General features: G+C 39.5%; 1 protein-coding gene across 5 annotated transcripts in view; it reads right to left on the minus strand.

Moving 5' to 3' along the window:
* LOC119650154 (cilia- and flagella-associated protein 410) overlaps positions 1–25,294 on the minus strand; it is a 113,928-nt gene that overhangs the window by 78,633 nt on the left and 10,001 nt on the right. For all 5 annotated transcript variants that reach the window (XM_038052700.1, XM_038052699.1, XM_038052697.1 and 2 more), the window contains exon 2: positions 17,336–17,401. In XM_038052700.1, the coding sequence (XP_037908628.1) occupies positions 17,336–17,401 (66 nt within the window). The remainder of the gene's footprint in view (positions 1–17,335; positions 17,402–25,294) is intronic.

Raw genomic sequence — 25,294 nt, forward strand, 5'->3', positions numbered from 1 at the left:
ACCAACGTCATTCTTGAAACATCGTACGTTCATTCTGCCACAGAATGGGTCTGAAACTACCCAACCCAAAAATCTGAAAAAAATTATAATGATATATGTACATGATATCTAGATGCGGAAATACTGTCCGTTACAACATCTGCTCAAATAAAGTTAATAATAGTTTATTATCATATTTTGAAAGTTTACTGCGAACCCCCCTAAAATGTATCCTAGATCTACAAAAATTCTGCAGAAATATATGATTAATATGAAGCAGCATATTGGAAAGTTTGGTGAAAATCAGATTATTATTAGTAAAGTTATAGTAGATGAAATTTACCTCTCCCGCGTCAAATTCCTACTCCCTAAGAGGTAAAATGGTCATACCACATCGCATTGAATATCGGGTTTATTCAACGCATATACTATACAATACACTAAATATTCTCAAAGAAAAAATCAACGAAACCCCTACATGAAGCGCTGAGCTTCCGGTTTCCCAACTTGTAATTTTTCGGTCGCGTTGCCAGAGTATTTCGAAGTAACTTTTCATGAGAGCAGTAGGATCGATTTATTAATCGTCGTAATCGCGTTTATAGTAGCTTTGAATTCCAGTCTCATCCTGTTTCATTTCAGACACATGGTTAAAATAGTGGAAAGACAAAAGTGACGAGAATCCCGAACTAGCTGTATACTTAATAGTAAATTGGCCACGTACAGGTCACTGTTATCTCTACTAAGGTGAATTCTGTCTTCGTGGCTGACAAAAATCAATCTCAGAATATAATACTAAAGCAGATGTACTCCAAATTCGTGTGATCGGTCTAATGCTGCCTGTATTCATGTCATATTTAAAAATATGATGAAGGGATCCTTATACAGACCAAAGCTGCTTTGTAGCTTCACGCTAGTTTCTAGAATCTGCAACATACGCTTCCGTTCGTTTCGCAATAGTAACCTGATTCAACATTTAAATTGAAATAATCGCTGCAGCTAGAAATGTAAAATGTCACTGTCGATAAAATTTGAAATTCTTGAACAACTTAGTCCATACACTATCATGGACAATTTAGAGAATTTGAAAAATGTCAGAAAAACTTCCAAGAATTGGCTCCTGATAAGAATTTCAATCCCAAATTAGCCGTTCAATGGAATCTAATCGACAAATTTACTATTTTAAGGCACTTTCTAATTATATACGTGTGAAAACAACGTAATGCGTTCGAAATGAAGACGTTAACAACCCTGAGAGCTATTCAGAGAAATAGAAAGGAAAATCGTGCATTTTTTGGACGTGTACGAGTATAAACTTCTCTTTTTGAAGCGTAGCGAAATAAATTCTTTTCGCACACATGATGTGTTATTCCGTACTCCAATGCAATTTCAACGGCTCTTCGTATAGTACGTACTTGATAATATGTATCGCCGAAACGAATTTATGCTGTCGATTCAGTTATGCAATGTAATGCTAATACTCACAGTAAACAGCGAGTGGTTCATATGAGTAATAACAGAGTTTACAGATTGTATTTGTTTGGGTTAAGAAGATGATGACGATAACCGCGATAATGATGGCTACGACGTTGGTGTTCCAAATAGCCAACAAGCTGTGAAGAATGTTCAAATGCAGAAACCGTGTAGGTTATCATGGGTAATTATTTTTTTGAACTTCACCTCAGGTTGTTTTGGGAAGCACTGAAGTAGTAGCAACAACACCCAGTAAGAAATATACCGACCGTAACCTAAAATCGAAAATACGAAAGATAGGAATAATTGCTGCTACTGGGTCTCCTTTGTTTCTTTTTAAGAATTTGCTAAGTAATGCTAATCAGATTAAAGAGAAAAATTATTACTGATTGTTATCTCTCTTTGTAATGAGAATGAATTGTTACACGCTTTATCGAAGTTGTAGATTGCGTTAATGAGACGAATTGTCGGTCATCAGACATCGATATCCAAAGGTTCACCTTACCTTCCCTGGCACCACGTAGCTATTATTAGATTTGTGTTAATATATACAGCAACTGCATAGTTTACTTCATTACTATTAATAAGCCTGTGCTTTGTTTTCAATATCTTATCTTTAGTGTTGGATATTCTGCACGTGATAAGCACACAACAACAAAAAAAATTTAAAAGCCTTAAAAAAGCTCATGACTTAACTCAATCTGGGACAATCTTTTGGGTCGAAATACCGCAACGATCCTCCTAGACATTATTTAAGCAAATAAACCCTCACAGAAGTCCGTAGAGAGAAAATCTGCACCCGTTCGCTCTGCCTCTGATATTATGCTATTTTCCAATGGAAATTTCTGTTCCGCGCCGCGAGAAAACTTCGAGCCCGGGCTAACCTTCTTTTTACCCTCTCTATCGTCCCACCAAACACATCACATCACATCATATCTGCACAAGTGATTTAAGACAGATAGCGCATGTGCATTCCCTTTAATTTATTCAGAAAATAGCTAAGGCTCATACTTTCAATGATCTGCACACGTGTTTTATTTGCAGTTAGATTCTAATAAATATATGTATATGGCAGAGTTTATCCACCCTGTTAGTTCCAGGCCGGAAGACTATATATAGGAGATTCAACTACCAGCGCATTCTTTGAAGTTTTATGGAGACAGAAAACCATTGCACATCTTCGACCGCGATAGAAATTGCGCGACTAAAATTCCACGCATAAAGGCTGGTGTTCGTGCTGTATCAAAGCAGTATCTGTCATAACAATAGATATTGCACAGCTTGGTAGAAGCAAACACGCGCAGCATGCTCGGCGATAGAACCATGTTTGCTCTCCTAGGAAGTGAGGAGGAAATGAATAGATGAACTCAAGACCAATCTTTCGGATGCATCCGTTTCTGCTGGAATCGGATAACATAAGAAAACCATCTAGGCGATCATCGATACACCAATATATTAATCACATGAGATTCCGTGGCCGTGCTACTGGATTTTCTCCTCTCGTATATAGTCTTCTCGATTCCTGATAACTGGGATACCTTTTGAGAATTTCCTATTATAATTAAAACTTTCAATTAATAATTGCAGCCTAAACACCTTAGTTTAAATAAGCAAGATATACCTAAATCCCTAAAAAAAATATGAATAAAAATAAATAAGTAGAAAACCGGAAAGATTCTCTTTACATTATATTCATTGGAGAATCTTCAATTGGAATTGGCATCGAAGTTATGTTTTAAAAGTCTATTTATATGCAAAATTTGGACATGTGAATTTAATGGCATATGAGATCATAAATATAAGTAAGACATTAGCTGTCTTTGACTTTTAAATATTTTCTAAACAATACGCTTTTTTTCGTTTTGTCCACAGATATGCATACATAATAAACGCGTTAGATAAGCGGCTTCTGAACAAGAAATCTACAATTGACTACTCCGCGTCATAACATGCACCATAGGAAAATTCCACTAATCGGAAGTGAAATTGTCCATATCGCCAGTAAGCATGCAAGTACTTCTACAAGTATTGCACTCAATGCGGACGCCTTCCACCTTAACTACGATCCCTCAGTCCAAACTCAAGGAAAACTGTCTCAATTTGCCGAAGATTTTAAGATACCTAACTAGTGTGTTTGCTTAAAAAAAGATAATTTTTGAAATTTTTTTTTTTAAATTAATTGATCGAATTTCTTGAAATTTTGGGGGTCTATTTTTTGATAAATAATATGTACATGATGACATTTTGGAAAGGAAATATTCCACGCTCCGCAAACAGTCTGCAGTCTCTAGAGCCTAAGAAACGAAAAGTTCCCCACTGCTGGAGTTTTCGTGACTTTGACAGTGCGTAAAGTAAAGAAATAAGAAAGTTCGTTAAACTAGGAAGTATTGCCTATATAATAAAAATGGCGGAGCTTAAGCCCAATAATTTGATGCTTTTTGGCATGGCAAAATTGCACTTTTTATCCAATCAAAAAACTGAAAAGTCATTGTATGGAGAAAGATATACCAAATACGCTAAGGAACCAAGTCGATCGGGCGATTTGTTGAACTGCAGCAAATTTGAAAAATAGAGCTTGGAGAAAAACATGATTAAAGATACAAGTACTGATTTCATTATTGTAAATCGATTAATATAATATAAACAATATGTGAAAATTTTTCACATTACCGATTCGAGGCGACTCGGTACCTTTAGAAACAGAGAAAAAAAGACTAGTGTTTTTAAGAAAGCCGAAACCACCACGTGATATAATACCACGGGACAAAGCTATTTCACTTTAGTTTGATCTTCTTTCTTCCATACGCGCCACTCTTAACCACAATTTCCGCCTTCTTTCCTTTTCCCGACTTACGTTGGGAACATCCAATCATCGAGTTGATCGCACCTCAATCCTCCTAGCACATTTCTAGGTTTCTAATCTTGTCCACGAATCTTAGGTTATATATCCGCACTATGAGTTGGGGTTTAAGATTACACTCAAAGTGTTCCCTAATTGTCGTAAAAAGTGACTAAAAGAAATGAAATGTGTGAGCTAACTACCTGCAAATTTCAAAATTTTACTGCTGCCAAATCGTCAACAACACCTCGAAGGGGGACCGACCTCACGGTTACCACCTTTTGCTATCGAAAACGACCTATGATTAGTTTCTGGGATGTGTACAACACTATCGAACATCCCCAGAATACTCACTTTCTTCAACTCGAGCGAGAATTCCTACGATATGAACTGGACATTCTGCGCTTCAACGAAGTAAGTTGGTGGAACACTGGAGAATACTTCTCTCCTCCATGTGACAAAATGCTTTTGTACTGTGGAAAGTCAAGCAGTAGTAGACGCGAATCCGGTATCGTATTGTTTTTGAGTCCAGTTCTAATTGGCCTGACTGAGGAGTTATCTCCTGGATGTACGTAACAAGAAAGACGCTGACATCGGCATCAAAAGTGATCATCATCTCAGAGTCGGTTGTTTTCATCTGTGTGCTGAGTCCGCCGCTTCCCATAGGATTGAAGAGCTGCGATCCCCCAAGTTCAACATCGACCTCTTATACAGGTAGGATCCAGCAATCGCTCGACAGTGGGAGAGCTATTTTGCGGCTGGCCTATCGAACGGCAGAAACCCTGAGTAATCTGACTGAGAATATCGATGAAGGAGCGTCACAAGATTTGACTGACTGAGTATTCGTGCAAGCGAATTGAAGAGCGGATGGAATAAAAGGCTTTTTTGACCGCTGCGAATTATAGTAAGCATGACGTGCCTGATATCGTCCGAAATCCCAAAAAGGGATTTGTTATAGCACTGATCAGAACCGTGTACCGTATCATGAAAGCATTGGTCAGAAGCATATACCGTATCATGAAAGAACTTACATGTGGATGCAAATCTTTCGATGGTCCTGTGAGAGACGTTAACAGTCGACTCTTAGTCCACGATGACAACCAGCTGAAGAGATGGAAGGAACATTTCACCACGATTCTTAACCGTCTCACATCCGATGAAGTTCCACCTCTTGTATGCCACCGTAACATGGGAATACAGACTGCTCTTCCAAATAGAAGAGAAATTATCTCAGTGATCAATGCACCCCACTCTGACCAAAGACTATTTCGAACAAAGAACTTCGTCGGTACACCGGCTAGTTACGCGTGGACGATGTGGTCAGAAGGGGAAGGTGGCAAGGGACAGATCACATATTGAGGAGGGGCAACAATTCCATAGCTGACTACGCCATACAGTGGATCCCACTCTCGAAGATGGCTGACGGTGGATCCCCCCAGAAGTACTTCACATAGAACAATAGAGGAAAAGTGCACGCGTCTCGGGAAGTCCTAGAAGGACGCACAAAGCACATTTTGGCAGACTGTGTATGATGGCGCTTAGGCTTGGTTAACGTGTTATGCCCCACCAAGAGATGACGTAATCCGAAGTCAACAACAAATCAACTTGTGCCCCCCCCCCCACTGCTACATGAAACTCCTTGATGCTCTAGTCTAAAATCAAAATTAGTAGTCTAACCTGGCTGAACGTTTGCGTTTCATAGAAACCCAGTGCCCGTCTTCAAAACTAGTCATGAACAAGACGGAATACCTGAAGCTGGGCGTTCGAATATAAAGATTTTGTGTTCATCTTGTATGAGAAACTGCCGCACATTTTTCATTCGTACATAACTAAAAATTCAAAATATTTCTTAATATATCCAACTACGCCGTTCATATGATGATGACGTCATCCACGTCTTAGATTGCAATAAATTCATGTGAAATACAAGATAAGTTTGTTAATAATATTTGCATTTCCTTCAAACTTTCAAGAATTTTGTATTATATTATTACTTATGATGGTTCTAATTTTTGTGTTTCTAAGATGGGTCTAGGGAGTTTTTTAGTAAATTTCTAACATATGGCAATATACTATTAACTTTATTTGTGTAGGTCGGAATGGGATGTATTTTGGGGCCTTAATTTTTATAAATGCCTTACGGTTTTTCTTCAGATTTTTTGGTTGGATAAATAATACTTTTTGGGATATATATTTTGATCACTCAATCCCCCAGGTTTCATCAAATATCAGAAATAAAACCAATTTCGAAAAGTACCAATTAAGCTCCTTCATTTGCTACCCAACATGGCTGTAAGAAAAAAAAATTACACCTCCCTTTCGTATGTATAGGAGCTCAACAGAAAACGGTTCCATTTGCTATATGTAAAGGGATTCACAGACCACATATTCTCACCAAATTCTGTGACAATAAGCTTAGGTTGGTTCCGAATAAATCGGGTGTAACAGACAAACAGACAAGCTATTGGGAAGGGACACAGGATTTGCTTACCCAGATCATATATGAAGAAAAGATCGTTGCCATTTTTTGTGAACACTATAAGAACCTACAATTCGATGTATGAACAAGCTACAAGAGCGGAAAAGCTGGAATTCTATAGACGAAACAAATGTGAATGCGGAAAATGGATTTACTCCAGCTAAGATATATATCTACAGTGTGTCAAGTCCCACACGAGATGAGAGTACAAATCGTTGATCAAAAGATTACTCCGAGATGCAGAATCCCATCATCCAAAAATTATAGCAGGTGATTTCAGCCGCGAAACAAACACAAGGGGGCGCATACTTCTTGAAGCTTTCTCGCGCTTGAACGACATTATGGCAAACACCGGAGGATCAAACAGATTCCGAAGAGAAGAAATGGGTGGAAATGGGACATAACATTCGTCAGTGATACTCTAGCTAAGGATCTCTAAAGGCACGTTAGCGAGCATTGCATGCATAGCAACAATCAACCGATTGTCTTTCAACTGGGGTGCACCATTATCAGAATATGAGGAGATAAACAAACTAAACAAAGTTTCCAGAAAAAAACTCCAAACCGCTATCGTAAAGAGTAAATCCATCCATTTCAATCAGCGCTGCAGGGAAGCTGACTCTGACCCTTTGGGTGGCGCGTACAAGACCGTTATGGCATCAATCAAGGGAAAGTGTTGTCTACCCCATCTGTCCAAAATTGCTGAACGATATAATTAACGTTTTATTCCCTCAGAATATTAGTGACAACTTTCCGAGCGTTTAAATCAACCCCGATGAATTACCAGAGATATACGACGAAGAGGTATTGAAAGCGACTAGTAAGATCAAAATCAACAAGGCTCCCAGCTTAAATGGCATACCGAACATAGCTATCAATTTGACAGTAACGATAGTACTTAAAACTTCCGTACAAGTATTTAGTGCGTGCTTGAAAGAAGGCATCTTCCCTGCACAGCGGAAGAAACAAAAATTGGTACTTAAACAAGCCACTAGGCGAATCTTCGTCACATAGGCCAATATACCTCTTAAGGGGAGCGCGACGTGCCTTATACGTATTGTTCTCGAGTTTCTAATGGAAAAGCGGCTCTGTCGCAACTCAGATGAGGGCTCTAAGAAATACTGACCAATCTGTATTTTACCACAGCCCTCGGCCCTTTATTGTGAAACAAAATATATAATGGAGTTAACGTTCTGTCCGGCGGTATCACCTCCGTTGGATTGGCAGAAGACATCGGAATTACAATCGTAGCAAGCTGACGACGGCAGATAAAGTCGTGGTTGGAAAGTGCTGGAATATCACTTACAGAACACAAACCAAAATTAGTACTGACCACTAAGCGCAGGAATAATACATCTATAAAGATCAAAGTTGGAGATGAAATTATATATTCCCAGCAGTGGAATGATTTTCGATCAAAAGTTAAACTCCAAGCAACATCTGCAATGTGTAGCCACAAAGGCGTTTAACATTACCTCATTGATCCCTAAAATCTTACCGAATATAGGGGGCCCAAGACAAAGCTGTCGACAACTCATTTCAAGAGTGTTTACTTCGGTGTCATTGTACGCAGCAACTTTGTGGGTACTAAGTAACATCAACAATAGGAGAAAACTATAACGTGACGTAATACCTTATGGCGGTCCTGCGGGGAGCGTGGATAATGAAGAAGCTGGTTTTAGTGGGTAAAAGTCCCACATAAGCGTATGGCAAGTATCAACGGCAGCTTTTGAAATTTTCCACCTACCACAAACAAGTCGGAATACCGGAAGCTGGTGCTTCGAGTATAAAGGTTTTGTATTCATCTTATGTGGGAAACTTCCTACGCACATTTTTTCATTCGTATATGGCTAAAAACCGAAAACATTCTTCCTATTTTTTTCAAACTACAAAATATACGTACATATTACAGACGTAAATATTATGCTCACCCTAAACAAACAAATATTACCTATTACCAAATACTACATTTATGAATGCATGTATATAAATTGATCGTACATATATTTCCGATTTACTTGGTGCACAAAAGCATACATAAAGTATGTATATTAAATACCAATGGTTTAATGTACAAACATATCTATCTAAATTAGGCACTACCTCAAAGCTTCCTTAATTGATATTCATATATAAATGATAAAAAACTAAAAGGACATTTTCTCCGTCACCTCCCATTTACATGAGTTCACTTTGATGTGGTATTGACAAATTGATATGTCATGACGTCACACACGTTTTAGAATGCATGAAATTCATATAACATTTAAAAGTTTCACCTTTAATAACTCTGTTAATAGTAGTTGGATTTCGTTCGAACTTTATGCCTTATATTATCCCTTATCCCTACTTCTAGCATGAACTTAAGGGGTTTCCGGCTAGATTTCTTAAATATACTAATATACTATTATTAACTTTATTTGTGCAGATTTTGGAACGGGATAGGCCGAGATTTCGTTTAGATACATCACTGTGTTTTTTTTGCAAATTTTTCGGTTGGATAGGTGCTGAGAACGAGACCTGTTATACTTTTTGGGGGCCATATTTTAAGCCCTCACTCCCCTACGTTTCAGCCAATATCAAATATGGGATTAGTTTCGAAAAGTACTAACTGGCCCTTTCATTTGATACCCAACCCCATATTCTTTGAAAAAAAAGTGCACCTCCCTTTCGCATGTATGGGGAGCCCCCCTTAAACTCAACACAACATAGAACCACTGCTATATTGAAAGGGATTCACAGATCACACATTCTCACCAAATTTCCGTTTGCGAATAAGTCGGGTGTGACATACAGACAGACATCGAATCGGGTCTTATAAGGTTTTGTGCTTTTTTTTAAAAGGGCTTTATTTATTTCACACAAAACTTTAAAAAGGGAAATGTCTAAAAATGATTGCCATGGACTCAATATTAAAATATCTACTTCTACCTAGGCTCTGAAACTGAACTGTTTTGTACAGCAGATATTTGCTTACATACAGTAAGCAAATATTGCCATATCAGTCAAATTGTAGATAAGCACTTTGCATTTCCACGAGGGCTGTTCTCATTATTTACATATTTTCATTACATGTTTCAATACACAGACAAGTCGCCTTACATAGTCGACGTACTAGTGCAGGTGTTAAGAATCGAACGGATTTATAGACTTACTTGAAACAAGGTTATCTACTAGCACCGTTAGCATATGAAAGGGATTTAATTATAGTTATCGCAACTTCAAATTTGGCTTTAAACAAAAGATATTTGTATGCTCTTATGTCATAAAAGCTGCTATCAGTTTTCCTTATCGGACTGTGACGCTTATAAAACAATTAGAAAAATTGATTTCAAATTCAAATTATAGCAGAGATGCATACGTACGAAAATCGTTTAAACCCGCGTTCTATCTACTTTTACATAAACTTCAAATTTACTAAACTAAGCACTTTGTCAACCTCACCCAATTTTTCTTCAACATCTGCATTCACTGCAATTTGTTCGCCTTACATTCTTACAATAATTATATAGCAATATATCACCACGACCATATGGTGATAATGTGTGATCAACGAAAACAGAAAACATCACCAAAACGATGATAAACCTGTCGCACCATATTATTGTATATCAAAATAGATCTGCCTTACTTGGATTCAAATTCTCATAATACATTCAAGAATGTTGAAAATAACTTTTATACTGCATATAATTAAGGTGAGAACCTGTTATCTGCTAATACTTATTTATACAGATATTATTCAAATGATTTAGTGGCGTTCGTCTGGTTAATTTTATAGACAAACGCATAACACGCTTCTGCTTCTTCGAGTCGAATTTCTATTGGAATAATGTGCACCAAAGTTCCACACCAAAACGCGTAGAGCCGATGACCTAATTATACTATTTTTGTTTTCTAAATGTTCTGTTGTAAATCAAGAAGGAAATTTCCATCTTTTAAGAAATATTGGGATTTTATAGAAAAGGTAACCATTTTCATTTACAGCATATTTTAGAATTTACTGTTAAATGCGATTATTGTTCCTGAAAACTGCACAGGAAGGGCCACTGTCCACTGTTTAACAACCATATTACCGCTGTGTCAAAGCCAAACAAAAAGTTTTTAAAAATCTGATATCAAACGCTCACCCTTAAATGAATTGATAATGAACCTGAATCATACAAAATAGGAGGCGCTCAAACAATTTTTTACCTTTTTTGTAAAAAACCATGGAATTAATTATTGGTCCAAATATGTAATAACAAGGTGTGTGTATCTTGCCTATAATAGTGAGAACTTGTTGAAAAAATCATTATTTCAAATTCAGAGTCAAAACAAGTCTAAAACAAAAAGCCTGATACTTCAAATACAGAAGGTTTTGTATATTTGTTATGTACTTGATTGGGCTTTTGCCCCATTTATTCATAGTTCGTAAAATATATGCATTAAGAGGGGAAACCACAATAGAAGGCTTATTTTCGCGAACTTTTTTGAGATTTTTTTTTTGGTGGGAAGAGTTAAATGGTATTCAATCTAATTTGGACATTATTTCTAGCATATTTCGAACAAAGTTGCTTGGCATTAATCCGGTAAAGGTCATAACTTGAGTTCTCCAACTGTGGGACGCGCAGAGACTATAAACAATAACAAAAATATTGGTTCACATTCTTGATAATTTTTAAAAAAAATATACCTCCAAATTTCGAAATGATCAGTTTATTGTTTTTTGAGTTAGAATTCCTAAGAAAATAAAAGACGTCATTTTGAGAAAAACCCGTTTGAAAAATCACATTTCGGAACCAAAAGAAATTTCCCTTTCTTAATTTCAAACAAAATGCAATTCCAACAAATCAAATGCACTCGTAGAAGGGACTGACGCCAAGTAATTATAAAAAGGCTATTCACTTAGTGCCGCAATATTACGTAAGGCGTAAAGCGACTGCCTCCTGGGCGTTCAAGGCAGCGCAGTGCTGACCACATTGCCTCTCATAGGGTACTGTAATCCTGTAGTGTACTGTCACGGTCTTGAATGAAGTGCTCGAATACACTTCACGGCCCTGATTCAATTGAATTGTTACACCAACGATTATTATTATTAGCTTATTGTAATTTTTCTATCAAGAAAAATGTTAAAAATGTCGACAAACGTTTTACTAACTTTACAGATTGAGTCAAAAATTATAACGGTACATCACGTTTATTAAACATCAGTACGGTTAATATTTCCTAGCAGATTTCAACAGATTTGGCAAATATGATGTCGAATCCATAAATAGTCTATTAAGGATTTAGAGCGAGGATACAAGTCAATAAAAGGCGTGAAAAATAAGGAATATATTCCCCCCTTACGTCTCGGTTGATACTTTTCGAAGCCGGTATTATTTTTGACATTTGTTGGAAAAGTGGGGAGTCGAAAGCGGTTATTTCTTTAACGGACCCATTATCCAACCAAAAAATCTGAAAAAAATCACGAGGATGCCACAACATGAAGACTAGGCTACGAAATACCCTCCATACCAATATCGGTTCAAATAAAGTTAATAATTTTCAGTAATTGGTTGCAAATCCCTCTTAAATTCCTGCTAGCATCACAAAATGGAACAATGTCGGGTATAACATAAAGCCTGATCTACCAACTTTGGTGAAAATCCACTAAATTTTTTGCAAATTCGAGACTTTGAATGTCAATATCACCTGAATGTGGATCTCACATAACAAATCCATATATTACGTGCTACTTACTAATGGGCCAAATGCTGACTCAAATATCTTTATAAAGAAATACACAAAACCTTTCATACCTAAAGCATCCAGCTTCCGGTTTCCCGACTTGTTTGTGTATAGGCTTCTTAGTATGAAGTTAACATACATATGTGCATAGTTGTATACGCAAGTGTTAAGTTGCACACCTAATATATCATCAGCATATCTTTTATCTTAGTATTCCTAAGTTCTGCTAGTATGACTCTTCAAATAGCGATTATTCACGAGATATGGTGTTATACCCCGTGACCGACCTTAGGCTCATGACTTTATAATGGGTACCTCTACTAATTTGTCATCCATTTCCCCAATCGAGAAGGCCGAGATAGTATCCACACACGCACAGAGCTGCATATAAAATACAGCTTTAATTGATCTTCCTCTTATGGTAGGTGTTCATGTCTTCATGGATGGAAGAGATTGTGCATTGTAGCGCCAGTTCTAAAGTAGTTGTCCAGGACCTTCGCTACTGTTTCCAATACAAAAGGTGTCAGGCATATTGGTCTGAAAGGATTAGAGTGAAAAGGGTACTTTTTATCCTTACTGAATAAAGATAATTTTTGTCCGCCTCCATGTTCTTGGTAAATATCCCAAAGCTACACTGCCCATTCAGGGGAACATAGAATAGCTTCTAAACCACTTTGAATACTTGAAAAATGCCGTTCGATACAGGTGATTTTAGTGGTTTGAAGGCTCCAACTGCCCATCCTAATCTCCGCTATTAGACAGTATAAAAATTTCTCCCACTGTGGTTGAGACCCTAGGAAATGAGTTTTGACAAATAGGTATAATCTGTCCACCTCTTTCTCGATGAACGTCCAATCTACTTTCTCCAGGAAGACAAAGGAGATTGTGCTGCTGTTCTTGGCCAACACCTTGTATAGAATCAACGCTTCTCTCACAGAATTTCTTGGAATGATTACGCTTTGTTTCCCTGCTCACAATTTTATACATCGTGGGTTTTTATTACTTGACCAGACAGAATTTCTTTGATGCGGTTAAGGCGTCTTCAGGCTTTTGCCTTACACTGATTATATCCTTATTCCATTAAGGTAAATCTGTTGGACAGTCTTAACAAGCCAGTTGGTCCCATATGCTTTTGGTTTCTGATGTCTCTATCCACTTCTAAAGGAACCCTGTTGTTTCTTCATCATCAACGGCGCAGCAACCGGTATCCGGTCTAGGCCTGCCTTAATAAGGAACTCCAGACATCCTGGTTTTGCGCCGAGGTCGACCAATTCGATATCCCTAAAAGCTGTCTGGCGTCCTGACCTACGCCATCGCTCCATCTTAGGCTGGGTCTGCTCCGTCTTCTTTTTCTACCATAGATGTTGCCCTTATAGACTTTCCGGATGGGATCATCCTCATCCATACGGATTAAGCGACCCGCCCATCGTAACCTATTGAGCCGGATTTTATCCACAACCGGACGGTCATGGTATCGCTCATAGATTTCGTCGTTATGTAGGCTACGGAATCGTCCATCCTCATGTAGGGGGCCAAAAATTCTTCAGCAACGTGATACCTCTATAATTGTTGCACTGCGTGATATCTCCCTTTTTATGTATGAGACAGATAATGCCTCGTTGCCAATCGTCAGGCATTGATTCGCTGTCCCATACCTTGAGCACAAGTTGAGGAACCACTTGGTGTAATTGGTCGCCTCCATATGTATAGTTTTACCCTCGCACTGACATTATCATAGGCGACTTTAAAACCGATGAAAAGATGCCGCAACTGATGTCCATATTCCAACAGTTTTTCCATCGCTTGACGCACAGAGAAAATATGATCTGTTGCTGATTTACCTAGAGTGAAGCCTCTTTGGTATGGGCCAATGATGTTCTGGGCATATGGGACTATCCGGCCTAACATCTTATAGATGGTACTCAGCAACGTGATACCTCTATAATTGATGCACTGTGTGATATCTCTCTTTTTATGTATGAGACAGATAATGCCTCGTTTCGAATCGTCAGGCATTGAGTCGCTGTCCCATACTTTGAGCACAAGTTCATGAACCACTTGGTGTAACTAGTCGCCTCCATATTTAACCAATTCGGCTGTAACTCCATCGGCTCCTGGCGACTTACGATTTTTAAGCCGATGAGTTGCACGAACTGTTTCTCCTAAACTTGGTGGTGGCAGTATTTGTCCGTCGTCTTCAGTTGGCAGGACCTCCAACTCGCCGATGTTCTGGTTGTTCAGTAGCTCATCAAAGAATTCAACCCATCGCTCCAATATGCCCATTCTGTCAGAAATCAGATTTCCCTCTCTGTCTCGGCAGGATGAGCAACGAGGTGTATAAGGCTTCATCCTGCTGACTTGTTGGTAAAACTCCCGCGCCTGGTGCGGTTACTCCCTGTACTTTTCGAGTTCACAGACTTGTTGGTTCTCTCAGGCTCCCTTTTTCTGTCGGTGAAGTCGCTTCTCCGCTCGACGGAGTTCGTGAGAAGTCTCTGCGCGTGCCCGCGTTCTTTGAGAATGTGACATTACTCGGTATGCGGCATTTTTCCGTTCCGTAGCTAGCTTACATTCATCGTCAAACCAGCCGTTCCGACTTTTTTTGCGGTTTTTTGCTGTATCAATGATAACGTTCTTCAGGTGGCTGTGGTGTTGTTATTCGAGCTCGGAGCACCATGCCAACGAGAAAGTGGTCCGAGTCTATATGGGCTCCCCTATATGTTCTGACATTCATCAAGGCTGAGAGGTGGCGGCGTTCAATCAGCACATGGTCAATTTGATTGAAAGTGGTCCCGTCTGGAGAGGCCCACGTATGTTTGTGGACCGCTTTCCGCGCAAACCAGGTACTTCTAACAACCATTCCGTGCGATACTGCTAACTGAATAATCCGCAGTCCGTTATCATAGTTCCGTCCCCACGTACTCGAGGAGGGCGATCAGACCCGAGTCTGCAAGGGCTCATCTGAAGTGGCTTCGGCCACGAAGCCTCACCGGAGGTTATCTGGTACCATGGGAATCGGGACGGCCCTCTGAGAGCATATGCTCCAGGAGAATTCCTGGAGGATGTGTTCTCGGCCCGGTTATTTGCGGTTGGCCCCTTGTGGGAGTTTCATGGTGGTTGTGGTTATGCCTACATCGCGAGCAGAGCTTCTCGGACCTCAAGCGTGGAGTTGCGCTATACAACTCGGGTGCCGTACCCCTTAATTGCGGCAGAGGTGTTAGATAGGCCTCGTATCCACTGGTATGAATGCTGAGCCTGCATTCAGTATAAACCAGGACCACTGTGCTTGGATGGCGGGGCTCTTATTGCGGTCCCAAAATCAATCCGTGTCCGAAGAGGACCGTAGAATTATGCCTACACGGCAGGTACTCACGTTAAACCCCCTAGACTTTCAGTCCGTTGTCACTGGTATCCCTATGTAAGCTATGGAAGCCGACGTATCGCCTGAATACGGGCTCCGACCCTACTTGACTGTTGAAATCTCCAAGTATGATTTTGATATCATATCTGGGGCAGGCTTCGAGGGTTCGTTCTACTGCCTCGTAGAAGGTATCCTTCTCCGACTCTGCAGTCTCCTCTGTAGGGGCGTGAACGTTAATGAGGTTTATATTTCTAAATTTGCCTCACAAGCGCAGAGTGCATAGCCGTTCGCTTATGTTTTCAAAGCCGATAACAGCAGGTTTCATTTTTTGGCTTACTAAGAAACCTACTCCGAGCACATGGTTTACTGGATGGCCGCTATAATATATGGTGTTGCGGCTCTTCTCCAGGAAACCGGTCTCTGTCCATCGCATCTCTTGCAACGCTGTTACATCAGCCTTATATTGGGACAGGGTATCGGCTAACTGCTCAGCAGCATGCGGTCTGTACAGGGAGCGCACGTGGCATGAGAAAATGCGCAAATCGTTAATCCGTTGGCGTTGCCGGGTTCGTCGTTGTAAAATCCATCCTGTCCGAGGATATTTCTTACATATCTTATAGAGGAATCCCAAGATTCCTTATTATCTTTTCTATTTTGGGATTGCCCTTAACTTCAAGTGGAATTATTTCAGATCTAAGTTGGAAGATAATCCGACATTTTCCTTGCAGTTCCTAGATAGCCCAATCGCAAAAGTATACCCTAGGATTCTGTCTAGGAACCCTTGTCTTGTTTTAAATGGCCTCTGGCGTAGTACTGACCGTCTATTTTTCCATTTATCAACTTTGGGTTCGTGCTGGTTTGCTGATGAAGCGATATATTTTGAATTGCATCAATTTTTAAATTTCGATGTTCATCAAGCCAAATACACGTAATGCCTTTACAATGGCAAAAGGGAGGTTACAGCTAAACTGCATTTATATTTGAAAAACACTTCCAAATTTTCCGCAATATCTTGACAGCAACGATTTATAGACATTCTATCATAAACCGCCATAAATGCAACAAATAAACAAAAAGCTCGATTATTTTTAGACAAACAGACAAGAATACTATCCTAAAAATAAATCCTAAAGAAGATTATTCTCGAAACGTTTTTGTAACTCAATGAGAAATAAAAGTATTTTAAGTTATCTTTTTCCAATTATTGAGTTGACAATATTTTAAATAATGAGCAAAAGATTTTATCCTAATTGCAATAACTTTCAATGATTAGAGCTGAAAATTTGTAAACATTGCCCAAGTTTTTATATTTACTGTCCGCAAACTTTTAAGGAACTAAGCGATTGGCAGTGATACCAAAATTGGAATACGGAAGAAGTAATAAATTGGCGAGTATGGAAAGTTGACACAATTGTTCAATTTAAACGATTTTTACCTACTTATTTCTAATTCAAACTTGAAGCCACCTTCTATTCCAAACAAATATATATCAACTTACCTCAATGCCAGCACTTCGACCCCACGCATTCGCCGAATTATGGACACATCGCTCAAATCACTTCCCCTGCAAATAATAATAATTTATTACGGCATCAACTTTAAAGTTTTTCAAATATTCAAAAAAAGATACATATAACATTCGATGCAAGAAAATATTTGTCTACTTTTGCCAATGATATTTCCAACATCTAACACCTGTTCGGCCGCTGCTAACAATGTTTACGTTTACATTCCCATGCAGACAGTCAGAGAACAGAAGGTGCATCTTGTTGGATCTCATCTTTTTTGTCGGAGCCAATGATGAAATCCAAATTCAATGTTAGTAGGTAAATAAGACAAAGTTGAAATGTTCACTGCTTCTGGCTGTATTACACAATGGATACAGATATGCTGTCCGAAAATAGTGAAAAACGAGTTCCGACACCAAAGAAAAAATATCCAATTGTGGTTTCGGATTATGGATAAAGTACAGCCAATTGGTCTTTCTTTAAAGAAAGTGCACCACGAATGCAAGCTCCAACATTTTAATATTGAGCAATTTGGAAGAGACACTTGGAAAGCTAACTTATATTAATGCGTTACATACGGTTTTCTCTTTGAATCCATTTAGTTTGAACAGACCCAGACAGAGAAAAAATGAAAACATAAAAACTGTCCTGAAATAAATACGCGAGTGTGGTTAACTTTTAACACCATTTTTTTAGCTGCAACCAACAGCGAAAACTATGTAAACTGCATTTAACGACAGAAAGTGGCATTGAAACTTCAACTGAATAAAATATGACGAAACACAGAGGAAAGCCAAATCATTTTTTATGCATATCCTCTGGTATTTCTATATTAAGAAAAAATTAAAGCGAACAAAAACAGGAGCTTAGATTCGTATGAGTTCCTTTTCCTACATTTGCTACAGACCATAACGGAAAATATTGTCGTTTGTCGTGATCTTAAAATCGATATAATTGGATATGTTCCAATTTTTTTTCGGGAGATACAATGATTTTACTTTTCCAACAATGTCCGTATGTTCGAAGTGCCGAATAAGCAAAGTATTGCAATACGAGTTCTCGTGCAGCCAAGAATACACATACATTGGAATAAACATTTTAAGGATATTTCATTGAAAAACATATTGATTAGGAGAATGTAGGAGGAAAATGGGTCTCAGCCTTGTATCAGCTATGTGGAGTAATATGTCGATTCGGAATGCAAGAGGCAAACATCGAAATGCATGTCCGGAAAAATGGAAAGCATAAAGCAAAACAAGTAATTGAATGTAATACACAAGTAAATTACTTGGGTCAGGGTTATCTATTATTCAGGAAATTTATGACTAATGTCCCATAAAGAAGGAAATAGGGAGAATGAAATATCCGTTGACGCTCGACGCTTCAAATATGAAACACGCTTCATGTTCACTCCTTAGTGAAGTATAGTACAATCAATTAGTATATTTTCCGTATTATTTTTGTTTCCTATCCAATTTTCAATAAGAATATACCTTAGTTACATTACTATCGCACTTAACGGGGGAAATCACATTAAGAGGTTTTCAGAATTGACTTTTTTTTATCGCATAGATCGTTAGCTTATCTAGAATACGCTGCAGAAATTTCAAAGCGAAATTCGCATTCCTTTAGATTTTATTGGCATAGAACCGAGCGATTAGTGGGTACAGGCGCAGGGTCGAGCTCAGAGACAGGGAACTTTGACCCACTATAACTTTGATAATGGAGCACTATTTCCACCAAATTTTCCAGAATTGTGCTGTATACCATCTACTTTACTTAAAGATGTTGGTTTTCTTGTAGGTCAAGAAAACAATGTGAAACATCTGTAAAACAAATTCGCTTGGAAAAAGCTTGCAAGTTTCAAGCCAAATATCAAACGACCCTATTCGTATATCCTTTCTGTCGCGACTAAAGAACTCGCTCGATTTTACAAACAACTTGTATCTGTTTAGGATATGCGGGATCCTAAGTCCACATCCACACCTGTTGGCACTTTCGGTCACGCTGCTCCCAGGGCAGAGGTGAGGCAGCGTCTGATGAGTTGCCTCTGCCCTGGACGAAACCCTCAGTCATTTTTTGGTTTTTTTAACTTGTATCTATTATTTTCAATGGCACTGGAGATCAAGTGTGTAGCAACAAAATCGCATTTGCGCATAGTCGGCATAATAATTCATGCTGAGCGTCTTTTTAAGGTTTTTTTTGGAAAACAAAACCTTATTAAAATCGGTTCAATGTCTGTCTGTCTGTCTGTCTTTTTTCCACTGGTCTGGACACACCAGTGTGTGGGATTTTTACCCACTAAAACCACCCCCGGCGGAACCACCATAAGATATTACATCACGGGACGGAGTCAGCTCATTCTAGCTTAGTCACCTTACTTCTATAGGCGGCGCACGTGATTGCACTTTTCTCCTCTCGTCTGCCTTTCGCAGTTTGGTTTGGATAGTTGCGATCATGCTGTTGACCGCATCCCAATTTTGTTGATGTGCTACGATTTTCTGGTACCAGCACCTCTCCTAGAGTCTCCTCTAGATTCCTCCTTTCTTCCACAAATCTCGGACAGTGGAAGAATACATGCTCTGGGTCTTCTGGGACTCCAGCGCAATTTGGACAGGCGGGTGAGGTCTCCAATTTAAACCTGTGCAGGTATTGGTGACATCCTCCATGTCCTGTGAGAAACTGGGTGAGATTATAATTAATCTAGCCGTGTCGTCCCTCCAACCACTTCTGATGGCAGGAATGAGCCTGTGAGTCCACCGACCCTTTTCCGAGCGTTTCCATCGCTCTTGCCATCTTTTTATGGATCGCTTCATCTCAGCGTTCTTCGTCTGCGATAATTGGCTTCGCATTGTATACGAATGGGGACGCAAAAAAAACGGGAATTTCGTAATAACTTCTTTATTTCTCTATATTTTTACACCAAATTTACAACGCGCTTCTCCAAACGATTCTTCCATTGTTCAAAACATTTTTTAAATTCACTCATCGGGATGTGCTTTAAGCCTTCCAGCGACTTTTGTTTCACCTCCTCCACAGTGGCAAAACGCTTTCCTTTCATATTCTTTTTGAGTCGTATCCATTGCACCACGATTCATCACCAGTAGTCACCTTGGAAACAAATTCAGGATCCTCTTCGAGCTGATTTTGAAGCTCAAAATATGCCTGAAGTCGACGCTCCTTTTACTCATCTGTGAGAAGGCGCGGGACGAATCTGGCGGCAACCATTCTCATGCGCAAATCTTCGGATAAAATTCTCTGAATTAAACTCCATGATTTTCCCGACATCTCACAGAGTTGATCAATGGTTCGGCGATGGTCTTCTCGAACGAGGGTATTGATTTTGTCGACATTTTCATCAGTTCTTGACGTTGAGGGGCGTCCTGAACGAAGTTGTTCTTCAATAGACATTTCTCCATTTTTAAAACGTGAAAACCAATCGTAAACTCTGGTTTTACTTAAGGCAGCATCCTCATAAGCAGTCTTAAGCATTACAATAGTTTCCGCGGCCGGTTTCCCCAACAGGAAACAAAATTTCACAGCCGCGCGTTGTTCTCCACAATCTGCCATTACGTTTTCGCCACAATGTAAAAAGTTGTTTTAGTAAAAAAAATCTTACAGACGAACCGATACACCCACAGCGACACAACTTCGCACACTGATGCAGATGGCGTAACACTAACGGACATGTGGTCAAACAATAGGTTCCCCCACTCTTCCTCGCCACCACAGCGTAATTCCCAGAACTTATGGGTCGCATGGCATCATTCCAGAGATGACGAATGCTGCATCATCTAAGACAGTCCTGAAGGCAGAGAATACCCTCAGGCCTGTCCTCCTGTAGACTGCACTCAGTTTGTTAATGTTAACTGACATCCGCAACGCCTCCCTCCAAACTGGGGTCGCATAGAGCATGATTGAGGTCACCACCCTCGCTATAAGCAACCTAGAGGTATGCCGTGGCCCTCCCACATTCGGCATAATCCTCGCCAGGGCCATACTAGCAGTGGATGATTTATCGCAAACATACTGTACGTGTTGCTTCCTGTCTATCACCACCCCCAAGTATTTTATGGTCGGCTTGGAAGTGATGATATGATTCCCGATTCTAATACAGTTGTAATTTCTCTTCCGGCGCTTAGTGATGAGGTCCGTTTCTGTTTTTTCCTCCTGTTAGACCAGAGCTCTCTAACCAAGATTAAACGGCATTGATTGCCTCACTTGAGTACAACTCAGCATCTTCGAGATGCTTTGCGACAGCAACCAGCGCCATGTCGTCAGTATAGCCCACCACTGTGGCTTCCTCCCGATGGGAAAGATTAAGTACATCGTTGTCTGTCTGTCATACGCACTTTTCTCAGAAACGGCTATACCGATTGATACGGAATTTGGTGAGAAAGTGGGAACTGTGAACGCCCAGACATGCAATGAGTGATATCCTTCTACGTTGAGTATATGCAAAAGGGGGTGTAAAATTTTTTTCACCGAATATAATCATGTTGGGTATCAAATGAAAGGTCTCGATTAGCACTTTTCAAAGTCTTAGTTTTGAGATCGGTCAGAAAGGCGGGGAGTGGGAGGAGTGGAAATTGATGTTTTCTTTAACGAATTCATTCTCAGAAACTACCTAACCGAAAAATCTGAAAAAATTCATGAAGCTGCTTCTGTATAGTGTCCAGGCCTCAAAATATTCTCCATATTTATGTCGGCTCAAATTAAGTTAATATTAATATATTTCCATAGTTTTGGAGAAATTAAATTTATCCCAGAGTTATGGAAATTGGTAGTAGCATAGAATATAATATGAAGCATGTTATCATACTATTCCTAACAAAGTTACAAATACATAGCAGACTATGTACAAACGGGATAGTTCTGCATTCAAATATACTCACAGAAGAAGCAAACAAAACGTTTCATACCTGAAGTACCGAGCTTCTGGTTTCCCGACTTGTTTTATCTTAGTAGCTGATGATAAGAACGGCAGTCAATTCAATTCAATCTTTGTACGCAACTAAAGCTGGCAGTCGTTTTCCCCAAAGTTTGTTTAAAAAAATCACTAAAATTGCCAAAACAAAACGCCACAGTAAGGAAACTTCAAACAAGGACGCTTTAGCGATAATCTTCAAAAATATCGGTCCGAATTCGAAAAGCCATAAGAAAAGTTCCTCACACTACTAGATACATTCTGTTAACAAAGAGCGAAGTATTAATCATGAACTCAGGTATCAGCGCAATAGCATACGCAGCATAAGGGATAGTGAGAAATGTCACGTAAACAATGGCTACGGATGCCACCAATAAAATCAAACACATCAATTTCAGTAGTGACAATTAAGCAGTTGCATGAAAAAATTGTCTTCCAGCAGGCCATCAGGTGCGGGATTGCTAGTGGTTCACCGTGCACGGAACCTCAAGCGATACATCACACCTGATTCTATGAGAGCACAGTTAAGGATCAGAACGCAAACAAATAAAGAGTAGCTCCAGAATTCGAATCATTCAAGAGAAAAACTCGTGTACGCAATCATCAACAATACATTGCTATACACAGGGTCACATTCAAATTGAACGAGAAAACGACCATGCTAAGGGTACTTTTCGACCAGGGCTCTTAAAAGCTTTATTACACAAAACGTTATGTGACAGTCTAATTGGAAGCAATAAAAAACACATTCACGCTAACTCAAGGATTTGGCAGTAGATTTGGAACAATTCTTGAAACAATCAATTTCAGCATTTCTCTAAACAACGGTAACGAACGGCTAAACGGACGAGACCCTGGTGTTGAAAAGCCTAGCAGAGGCAGACCACCACTCATCGCCCCGAATTTATGTACGCACCACAAATGCTGCCTGAGGTCTCCATAGGACCAGCAGATACACCAATCGCTCAATGAATCCTCTCAATAAATAGTGAATGGTCAACAACGGGGTATTCAGTCAAACACACATCAATCCACACAAACCAGAGAGAATGAGTTTTCGATATAAGTATGAACTTTTCAACCCAATACTCTTTGGTCTACAACCAAAGTCAAAACTAAGTTACTTCCAAAAAGTATTATTCGAGACCTTTCATTTGATATGGCTGTGTTCAGAACGTCCCTCCCTCCCCGTTTCAATATATTGGTGTCGTCCCTCAACGTGGAATGTCATTCATTACATTCATGGGGGTTCACTATTCCAAAGTTTCCACGGTTTCCAAGCAAAATGCAGACAGAAACGCGAACGATTAATAGTAATATGCATCTCTGGTGACTTTCAAAGCCAATACCGCAAAACCGCAAAAAAAAAGAATTTACCACTGCGGAAAGAAACCATCTGCAGCTCCGTTTGTTGGGTAATGCTTCCGGCAGACATGAGAGGTGAGCGATAAAGCACTGCGCTGGAAAATAGCAGCTTTTTATCGTATCTGGAAAACAAACCAGAACAAAAAACCAGCTATTGAACAAAATTACGAGGCGTGGATTTAGATACCCAGTATCAAAAGTAGAGAGGTGTTAGCCAGCAAGCACTCGGGCGTCAAGAAACACTGGGGAACGGGAGGGGGGACTTGGACTCACAAAGCCTTGGTAATGATCCACGACTTGGGGAGAATGCTTGAAAGGTAGCGGGGGGATTGTTTGGACAAATTGCATTTTTTGAGTTTTTTTTTTCGTAAATTCGTTTCATACTCAGATACTTAGAACAGTACCAAAACTCCTTTCATAAAGTTTGCTCCTAATATTCGATTTTCAAAATTTTATGTTTATAATTTGTCCTATGTAGGTCCTCCTCTGAAGAAACTCGCAAACAATGTGACGAAAATTAGGCGAAAGAGGCTCCTCTCGCCCGATAGAGGGAGCTTTTGGACCAGACGCACACAAATGCATATAGCTATACAGCCATTTGCAATAAACTTCCTGTAGGAGATCATTCCAAAGTTGCAGAGAGAAGAAAAGTCACAGGCACTTCTTGGGAACCATTCTTTGAGGGAGAAAGAGACCTTTGATTGTAGGATAGGGGAGCTGCTACCCATCGTAAGATTTGAACCGGCTAGATTCTGCTCTCTTCCCACCGAAATCACAGTAACAGCCTCAATTATAATCACATAACGGTTAGTATCCGGTGTTCACTTTGATTTTGGTTGTCATCATCCCATAAATGGTGCGATACATCACACTGTCAGTATTGACAGATTACTTTCCATGTGCTGCTCCCATCAACTTAATGTTGGTAAAAAGGTGCATTTAGTAATGTTAATGCGTCGGTAATACCGTAACAGCAGAAACAATGCTACCAAAATAGGCAAATTGGGAGATACCTGCAATGCAAATAAGAAGAATGTGATGACGCCTGAGATTGATACCATGTTTTTCTGGTATTTATCTTTAGTCTGACTCAAGAGCCATTTCGCCGAAGTTCAATTCTCAAGAATGAGTGCAAGCAGATATCATCAACGTAGTCGAGTGTGCATGGCCCATTACCATACTAAAAACGGGTGCTCGTCTTCGGAATATTGACAACCATGCCCCTTTTCCACTCACTAGGAAAGATCCCGGATTTTTAGGATATATGGATAAGTCGAAATAGCAGCTCTACAGAATCTATAAGGGCTGCAAGGAACAGTCCCGCAGGGAGACCGTTAGGCCCAGCGGCTTTACCATCTAGAGTATATTAAATGTAAAGGTGATTTCACTTTTATTTGGGGGAGCAGATCATACCTGAATGTTGAATTTAATTCCAACCACAAAAAGTGAAATTTCACCGGATTTTATACGGCTCGTTGTAGAATGAGGTATTGTCCTTCACCAGCTCATCGAAAACTTGGAACCAACTACAAGTTCTTTTGTGATACAGAAAATGACTCCCTGACTATCGCAATAATAATTTCACTTGTGTCACGCACACACCATGCAGCACTTCTCGAGATTTGTGGCGGTATCCAAAGTCAACCACACAATGTTC

The sequence above is a fragment of the Hermetia illucens genome, chromosome 2 (genome assembly GCF_905115235.1).
Source record: "Hermetia illucens chromosome 2, iHerIll2.2.curated.20191125, whole genome shotgun sequence".
Taxonomy (NCBI): domain Eukaryota; kingdom Metazoa; phylum Arthropoda; class Insecta; order Diptera; family Stratiomyidae; genus Hermetia; species Hermetia illucens.